Raw genomic sequence first — 10000 nt, 5'->3', positions numbered from 1 at the left:
TGGAGGCACGAAAGGCTTAACTCACTCAACCATAACACCGACTATATCCGTAATTTACCCGGGTTACTTTTACCCCATGCCTATTTATTACATTTTTCTGAGACAAATTATGAGCGAAGTATCAAAGCAAATGTTTTAGTTTTTTACATGTTAACGGTAGTTGAATAAAACTATCTGTGTATATGCTCATTTTTAATATATTTTTTTTCCAATTTTGAAAAGTAGGAAAAATCTCTAGGATTGAGTGAGTTAAATAAGTAAGTACCGCCGGACCAGAAAGATTGGTTGAGTTTAAGCAGGTTGACTTTATCCATTATCGTTTGGACACTTAGATAAAGAACAGTGATTTTGGGATCAACATGAGATGTTGATTTAAGCAGAAGTTAAAGTTAGGAGTGTTGATGTTATTCGAATTCCACTCTAAGTAAGTAAGTAAGTAAATAAGTAAGCAAGTAACTCGGTAAGAAGTACGGAAAGAAATATGAAATTTTGAATAATTGTTTTTAAGAAACAATATCCATTCCCATCAATACAATAAATAAACTTCTCTCAACTATCGTATTTTTGCCAATCAATTCAGTTTACCACCAAAATGTGATCACACTTTATTCTAATCTAAAAGAACGCACTTCCTTCATAAGTTTTATCTTTGACATGGTCCTATGAATATTCTGAGCTCGTGACCGTAGTTCAAACCACTTTATTTCGGTTCACAAACTTCAAACAACTTAAACTTGAGCTTTTATGTGCCACAATGTCCACTCAATGTGTTCAATGCGCTTAACAAAGGATCTAAACAACATTTAGGATGAGACATGACCTTTGTAAGTCGCTAGCTCTATTTCTCCCGACATGATAGAACGTTAATACTGGCCAGGTACTCACTTTAGACCTGAGTGAGGGTATGTGAGTAAAGAACCTTCTTCAAGAATCCATCTCGTGGATCCAAACCAGTGACATGCTCTTTGGATAGGATGCTATCTATCTCACAGTACTTCCAGCCAGATCGAACAGAATCAGGTACCTAATCTTTTCCTTACCCTGGATCGATATCGGCCCACTGAAGTGTAAAGTCAACGCTCTAAAAATCTTGAGCATTTTTATAGCGCAATATCCACTAAACGTGCTTAAAGTACTTTACAAAGGGTCCCAAGCCAATAGCAACCCTTAACTTGTAGGACTAAAGAAAGAGTGAAAATGGAGAAGCTTCGTATAGGAACGATACAGACAATGGACGTTTCGCATACAAACCCTTCGTCAGCACAACAATACACAAATTTACGTGGACAACAAATAAAATAGAATAAAATGAAAAATAACTTGTATCGTCTGTACTCAATGGTGGTTGCAGTATGAATGTAACGTTAGCGTGGCGTGGATAGTCGGTAGGGTGTCCCAGGGGAGTAATCGGGGTGGAAAGAGAGGTTAGCGTATGAAGGAACAGGAATCTACTAGAAAATAATGGAAGATAATGAATCAACACGAAAAAGGAGAAAATGCCTTAAGCAGCCCCTACCGTTTTTCAATTTGTAGGACACGACATGGCGCCTGTAAGGTGAAATTACATTTTTTTCTACCACAAAGACGATGCTGTAAACAGTACGGTACTCATTTTACACCTGAGTATCGTAAGAGCATTGAGTTAAGAGCCTTTTATAAGGACACAACAATGCGCCGCTCAGAACAGGACTAGAACCTAGGGTATTCCGATCCGAAGACGAGTGTATAGCAGGACATCCAGACACCACAATTGAGATGACAAAGATATTTGAATTATGATTGAATAGTCTCGGAATTGTTTATTCATAACTTGCAATATATAGATAGTATGCGCTTGGCTAAGAAGCTCACAACATTGCCATCTGGAAGTATAACGGACCAACACACAAAATTATGTGTAACCATGAACTTTTATAGTCTGGATAATACAGTTTAGTGAGAATTACTCATAAACGTGGATGAAAAAAAAAAAAAAACAATAACAAAGACCCGAGTGACGTCAACTTCATTCTATCTATAAGGGTTGCATTGTAAAGCTGTAAACTGAGTGCATTCGATTTCCCCTCCTGTTCGTGAATAATTAGTGTGACATAGACGCTATGCATTTCTGTAATTTACTCACAACAAACACATAAAACATAACAGGAAACAAAACTACCTGTAATCAAAAGCGTTTATATTACTATTCAAACATTTATTTAGTGAGAACTGATCATCCACAGGTGTTATAACAAAGAAAATCCGTGTAATCCTTCACTTTGTTGGGGGAAATTGAAAGGAATTTTAATTCCGAGAGAAAACGTTCCCATTCGATTCCTGTACGATTCGGCAACTAAAACGAGTGAGTTGCACTCACTTTGTAATGATAAAACAAGAGACCGACTGAGAGGAAATGTCGAATGGAGGTCAACTGGAGAGGAAACTGAATGCATTCAGTTTACAGCCTATGATAACTCGTCAAACAAGCTCGGGAAAGTTATATTTTTTAATTATTTTTTTTAGCATTTTTATAGCGCAATATCCTCTAAACGTGCTCAAAGCGCTTTACAAAATGGTACGATGTGTCCAATATAAGTTGTCCATTAACTCACTGCATGCTTTAACTATGTCTTTTGAAAGCTGTGATAGACACAATGATGTTGACGACGACGACAACGACGACGACGACGAAGATGATGATGATGATGATGATGATGATGATGATGATGATGATGATGATGATGATGATGATGATGATGACGATGATGAAACTTATAGTAATAATCCGTGAGTATAAGATTAGGCGAATTAAATAAAAAGAAAAAACATTTTTTGAATCATCCCAGATTCATACCACTTCTCCGACGTCAGAAGAAACAAAATGTAAATTAATTTGAAGAAAAGTTTTACGTTCTTTCTCATGAAATCAATAACCGAAGATTTTATAATCCACCATATCTAAATAAAACTAATGATGTCACGGATAGAGGTGTTTGGGTTAATGAGATGCGACTGTATTCTATCACTGTCCGTCCTCTCTCTACCCAGATTGATTTATTAATCCAATACCAATTCACCCTGTGAATGAATTCTTATTTCCCACTGTACCATTCCTCCCTTTTTCCCCCTTCTTCTCTTTAATATCCCTTTTTATTGTCTTAGACGGTATTCCAATACATTTCGGGCCAGTAGTCACAATAAAGCGTAATCGATACGGCATATAAATAAACTGCCGTGACTGCTAGTCGTTAACCTGGCTATTTCTTTGAATTAACGAGCTTTACCTTCTATATAGTGTGAGTTAATATTCAACTTTTGACGCCGATCTTAAGTTGCTTAGGATATATTGCTCATTGTCATTTCTATGTCAAAGAATTTGAAAGGGATAGCAAGAGGACTTAGACTAAAGATATGTATTTGTTTTAAAGGTTAAAGAAATTTTTGTTCAAAAGTATAACAGGACAAGTAATACACGATTCAGCGCATTCAGAGAACGGCGGATGTAGAATTTGAGAACAATCAAGTAAAGCGTTTTGTCTGAAAGAATTAAAAAATCTACCTAAATATAGGTATATAAAACCCACGAGGAGGAACCGACTGCTTTAATAGCTGCAAAAAGATAGCTTAAGATATATAAAGATAGATTGAAAAAAAAAATTATGATCCATTGCAACATCTGAATGGTGTTTGCTTATAGTAACTTTTTATTTTACCACTAAATCATCTCTTATTAACAATAAGACGATTAAATTGATTTAGGTATGAGTTTTCTTGCAACCTTCAGTTTTATGTCAATTAAAATTCGCTTTTTAGAAATAGCCAAGTTGCCCAATATGCCAAGTTTCACAATAAACACGAACTGGGTTTTTATTATTATAGGCACTTGAACAAAAACGATATTCTTTTTAACTCTATACCCAATCCTTACGCTGGATCCAATTTAAACGCTTTTGTAAGCATTACAAAGTTCAAATGAACTCTCTGTCAAATGAATAACCAAAAATTCACAAGGCACCAAAATCAATTTTAATCTAAATCGATAATAATAATTATTTATTTACTATCTTTGTCCTATTTTACATATTTTGTAATCAAGTTGCGAGATACCCCTTCTTACCGTGCTGCCATTTTGATGAGATTCTTGTTTGCGCAATCGTAATCCGATTTCAGATGAAAAGAAAAAAATGATTTAAAACTTACTGGATTAAATTATGCTATCATAATTTATACCAGCTCAACAGCACAACTTGCATATCAAAAACAAAAATGTAGAAATTTCTCGGTCAACCTGATTTTCGAATATAACGGATAAAACACAACATTCAACATTGTTCATTGAACAATATTTCAGAATCAATTGAAAGGAATTGACCAATCACTCGTCTCAATCACTATACTTTTTATTACATCGAGGATTGGAAATAATAAGAAATCATGTTATATGACTAAAAAATAACATAACAGAAAATAAATTCGCAATAACCTCCTAAAGCCTAACTTTTGAAAAAAAAAAGAGTTCAGTTCTATAAAACCAAGAAATACCATAGGATAGCGTTTATATATGGTTCATAGATACCTATACCTTACCACTATTTTGGACGTGCCATTTATCGACTTTTGTGTAGCAATGCCGAGAGCAAACACCAGACTCCAAAGACAGAACGACAAGTAAAGTTGTATGCGTTTCTACGCGTCAAACTTGTTTGTTCTTAAGCTTAGGCAATTGTTAACATTAATTGTCTGTATCGGTACATATTAGATTGTTGTAATGTACGAACTTGTCATTTAGACGCTAAACGTATTGTGCTATATAACATTACAAGTCAAAAAAATCCATATGGAAAGGGGAAGGGGAGCAAACAATGTATTATTCAACGCGCTTGATAATTAATAACAAAATTATATTTAAATGCTCTGTATACGGTTGTTCTTTCATTTCAATGTTGTCATATTATGTCAGTATGGATTTAAATTTGTGTTATTTAGCAGAGACGAAAACAAACCGAGAATGAAAAAATGAAAACAGGGAGATTTAATGAGTTCATTAAATATTAGGCTCAGCCCAAGAAGAAATCTGTCGCTCTAGTATAGAAGGAACCAAGCTGACGAGTGTTTGCTCTTTGTTATTGGTTGTAAACAACTTGCTAGTGATTAGTTTCTACCGACTTATATCAACCAGACTATAAATGTTGACGGTTACATACAGTTTGTGTGTTTGTATGTTTAATCTGGCTGGCGGATGTTGTGAGTACTTTGCCTAAATGCATATCATCAATTGCGGCCTTGAAATTGGGCTCGCATCTATTAGATCCGTGGTTTCCAACCGGCGACAAGGAAATTTGACGATATGCCGGACATAGGAGAGGCATCTTGCTCCCAATTTCCTCTGACCACGCAGCCGTGATCGAGTAGCTGGATCTGTTAAATCTGTTCGATCTTGGAATAGGCCATTAAAAGTATTGAAAAATATGCAGATAACGTGTTCAAAAGAGAGGCAAATACTTAACACTGAGCATTTCGGAATCACAACACTTATTGAACAAACAAAAACAATCAAAACGATCATATTTTTGTAAAATCCTTACAAACGGAACAATGATTCTCAGGATGTCCTCTTGGGATAAACGATGGCAGAAAGTCAAGACTTATACAGTGGTCTTGTGGTTGACACTAGCCTTCGGAACGGAGGGTCCAGAGTTCGAGCCGCGCTCTGAGCGGTGCATAGTTGAGTCCTTGGGAAATGCCCTTTACACACCTTCTCTCACGGTATCAGATGTAAAATGAGTACATGCCCGTTAACAGCGTTGTCTCTGTCGGAAAAAAAATGTTATATCGCCTAACATGCGTCCTGTCTCGTCCTACCTGTTAAATGCTGCTGTTGGTCAGGGACCACTTGTAAAGAGTTTTGAGCATGTTTAGTGCTCTATCTAAAATCTCTAGCTTTTACAGTAAACAGCTTATTTAACAGCATATTATTCACTTTTATTTGCGACAGACTAGCGTTCTATCCAAACGATGGTTAGAAATTTTGGTCGGTAGAGAAAACGAAATAGATTCCGGCCCTATTGCATTATGGCTTCGAGGGATTAATTTAGTTACAAGAGGTAGCCTAATTCATAATGATAGAAATGAAATAAAAATAAAGTAAAATTCCCATTATTCATCCCAAATGGGAAATTTGTCTTTAGGGTCGATTCCAAGGAAAGACTGGAATAATCTAGGCGTTAGCCGCAGTACAGCGTCGCAATTTGAGATAGGGCGTGGTGACTTACTCAAGTCCACACAACGCAGCGAGTAGTTGAACTCCGTACCCTTCGGGTACGAAGAAAAGGCCATACCATTGATCACGCTCAGATATATATATATATATATATATATATATATATATATATATATATATATATATATATATATATAGTAATGGGTTTTGAAACCAAATTACTGATTTTGCGGGAATCAAAACTATACTCTAGATAAAAAGGAATATTATGTATCTGTGTGAAAACATAAAAGTAAATACATCACAATGTAAGCATTTGATATCGTTTTGGTTGTAATTATCAACCATGACAAAATCGTAGGGATGCCGGTCATTTACCACGTGATCAAAAGGCTTAGGTATGTAATATCCATACTTGAAATATGTGCGTGAGCAGTTTGAAAAAAAAATCCAACTCTTAGAAGCCTGTGCTAAAACTGTTATTCCATCATTTCCCTCACATTAATATTCAAAATAAGAAATATTAAATTATACACAAATAACAATTTGAACATGAAATTATCATGCTCAATTTTGCTCCCAGTGCTTCATGTGTTACCCAATCGTCAAGATGATCCCATTTTTCCTTTTGCACTGTACACTATCGCCTCTTAAATAAGAACTTCAGTTTTTATATAGCGAAAAATCCTCTAAACGTGCTCAAACGTGCTCAAGGGGTCCTAAAGCAACAGTCTACATGTAAGGAGGGACTTTACGCCTGTTAGGCAATATTTTAAAATTTCGTTGATAACGGACAGGTACCCAGTTTACACCTGAGTACGGCGAGAGAAATCGAGTAAAGAGCCTTTTCCAAGGACTCAACTAATAACCGCTCAGAGCGGGACTCGAACCCAAGACTTTCCGACTATAAGGCGAGTGTCATACCACTAAAACAGGAACTCATTGAAATATGACATATCGGGACAGCGTGGCTCAGCGGTACAATCTTTGCTTCGTACCCAAAAGGTACCGAGTTCGATCACCCGCTGCGATGTGAGGACTTGAGCAAGTCACCTCGCCCTAGCTGACTTTGCGGCGCTGCACTGAAGCAGACGCCTAGGTTATTCCAGTCTTCCCTTGGAATAGACAAATTTCCCCATGGGGATGAATAAAGGAAATTTTATGAAAATTTTTTCAAAACAATGAATGGGCAATGAATATAAACTGTCTTACCCAAGGACATATAGCTAAAACCAAATTTAAAATTACTTCGTTCCCTAAGACCATTATCTATTCTCGATATGGTATTGATTTTTTACAATTGTAACCCAGAATCCTAGAGGGCAATAATTCGATTCGTTATATCGCTATTTCACCATGGAATTTTTTAAAAAAGAAACTAGACTTATCATTTTAATTCAGATCTCATGTATACTTGTCCGTTATAACGGTTAACTTACCATTCCAATTCATATCCCATGTATACGGTTGTCCGTTATAACGGTGATAATAATATAGACTGTGAAAATCCACAAACAAACTCACTAAAAGACATGTCACAATATTCTGTCAAACTTTTTGTCATTTCATTCGGTTAAGATTTCTTCTTTTTTAAAAATATATTGTCTGTTTTTCAATTCGTAGAAATATTCACAAAATTGAGTTTCTGGGGGTCCCGACAGCTCAGTTGGTAGAGACCTCGCTTCACACGCAAAGGGACCAAGATCGATCCCGGGTGGTTCTATGATTATATTTTTCTCATCACTTAATGTAAACCTAAAATTTTAATTATCAGAAACAAAATATGACGAAAAATAGCGTCTGAACCTTATGATGAGACCTTACCTTTTTAATTCAATTGAAATTGCAAACATGACGATACTTAAATGTTGAACTGCTTGTTAAATGCCACCTGAGTGACTGATCAACACATTGAATCACTGAAAAAAGCAATAATTAGAACTAAACCTCCGGTCATACTTTTCGGTCTAATTATGCTCAAATCAAAAGTTCAAACTAATAAAATTATTAGTTCCCAATATACGGGCCCATACTAATAAATCCCCCCAGTCGTCAAATTCTTGTTGCGCACAAAGAAATATACAGCTGTAAACATTAAAACGATAGCGGGCGGTTACCATCAGTCATCGATCTTCAACACAAAAGAGTGGCACTCTATTCCAGAGCAGTCTGTTACATGGAGAAGTCCTTTGTGTCTGGTGTTCCATGAATTCAAAGGCGGTCGTTGATTCTTCGAGTTACAGTTCCGCATCAATACTACCGATCTATTTATCTAACCCATCTTGACAAAAAGGCCTTTTTTATTTTGGCCAGAACTTGAGTTTGAGCTTTTTGTATAGCACAAAATCCACAAATTGTGCTCAAAGCGCTTTACACGGGCTCCCTAGCCAACAGCAACACTTAAAATGTGGTACACACAGGACATGGCGCATGTAAGGCGATATCACATTTTTTCCGACAGAGACAACCCTTTTAAACATGAGTACGATGAGAGAATGTGAATAAGGACCAGTTTTCAAGGCTTCAACTATGCTGGGAATTGAACCTAGGACCGTCCGATCCAAAGGCAAGTATCATAAGACAAGATCACAAAACCGAAGCAAAAAAAAAAACACAAACAAACAAAACAATTTTTAAAAAAAATGAGCAAAACAAAACCCGATTACCTCATAATATATAGATAAAATGTGACCAAACCACTCAAAAAGTTATAATTTCGGAATGAACACATCTTCAATTTCAATTTTAAGCCCACATTTTAAAAAGAATGAGTCACTATAAATGTGTCCATCGAGGAGAATGAGCTTTGTTTTTTAAACTTCAAAAAATTTAAATCTGTAAATTCTGATAGTTTTGACTTTAAACAGAAATTTCTTGCTAGTAGTTTATTCCAACATAAAACCAGATTGACAAATAAGATAACCCTGACTTGACAAACAGCCATAAATTAGATATTTCTTAAAATTATCACATTTAAAACTTTACAAGAAGTTGGGGGTTCATTCTATTCTATCTCTAAATAACTTAAACGTTTTCTAGTCAAAATAAAGAAATGGTGTTTTATCAGTGAATGAGAGTAATCTAGTTCTTGCCATTGAAATAGTATATAAATGTTCTTCTTGTATCAGGTTAATTGATAGATGATTATCTTAATTTGTATCGTCTTTATTTCCTTATACGTATTAGATATGTCTTTCAGGAAATCATTTCATGCATACAATGAATGGGTTTATGTTTAAGTGACTATTTTAAATCGATACGTATTCTTTCTTGATCAGTCAAATCGACGTGGTCTGATAACCCAATCCCTTATGGGCTCATTGTTGTAATGGAAATCTCAACAAAAAAAGTAATGCAAAATATTGTCCATTACAACAATGTTAAACTAGGCCCATAAGCGGGTTCGGATGTCAGACCTGCATACATGTACACGTCGGGTCATGAAGAGACAAGACGACTAGAGTACATTGGGTGTCTACATTCATATGAAGGCAGATTTTACCGTGAAAATAGAATAAAAGACGCGAATACAGAAATGACAATCAGCAATCAAGTAGTCAGGATGTCTGAGGTTCGAGCCAGACTGAATATTTTTTGGATAGTTTATTTTCATTAATATTACATTTTTTCTGATTAGTCTGTATTTCATTCACTCATTTTAATATATTTAACGAATGCAGACCAATCGTCTTCTTTCTCTCCCTTGTAATAAATCAACATCACCTATGAAGATAATAATTTAGTATGATTCTTAGTTTGAAATTGCAGATGTGAACTACTAAAGAATTGAAAGCGATAATG

General features: G+C 35.5%; 1 protein-coding gene across 2 annotated transcripts in view; it reads right to left on the bottom strand.

Moving 5' to 3' along the window:
• The window catches only part of LOC144970184 (uncharacterized), a 65759-nt gene that overhangs the window by 50088 nt on the left and 5671 nt on the right, over positions 1 to 10000 (bottom strand). The window contains exon 1 of one of the 2 annotated variants that reach the window (XM_078909565.1): positions 8024 to 8270. The exons of the other annotated variant lie outside the window; for it this stretch is intronic. Coding sequence (XP_078765691.1) covers positions 8024 to 8052 — 29 coding nt within the window. The 5' untranslated portion in view covers positions 8053 to 8270. Of the gene's footprint in view, positions 1 to 8023; positions 8271 to 10000 lie in introns of those variants that run through there. 2 annotated transcript variants of the gene reach the window in all.

The sequence above is a fragment of the Berghia stephanieae genome, chromosome 4, assembly GCF_034508935.2.
Source record: "Berghia stephanieae isolate SIO BIC M18660-M18661 chromosome 4, UCSD_Bste_1.3, whole genome shotgun sequence".
NCBI classification, from domain to species: Eukaryota; Metazoa; Mollusca; class Gastropoda; order Nudibranchia; family Aeolidiidae; genus Berghia; species Berghia stephanieae.
The sequence above is the reverse complement of the archived record's forward strand: the minus strand, read 5'-3'. Positions and strand labels throughout refer to the sequence as shown.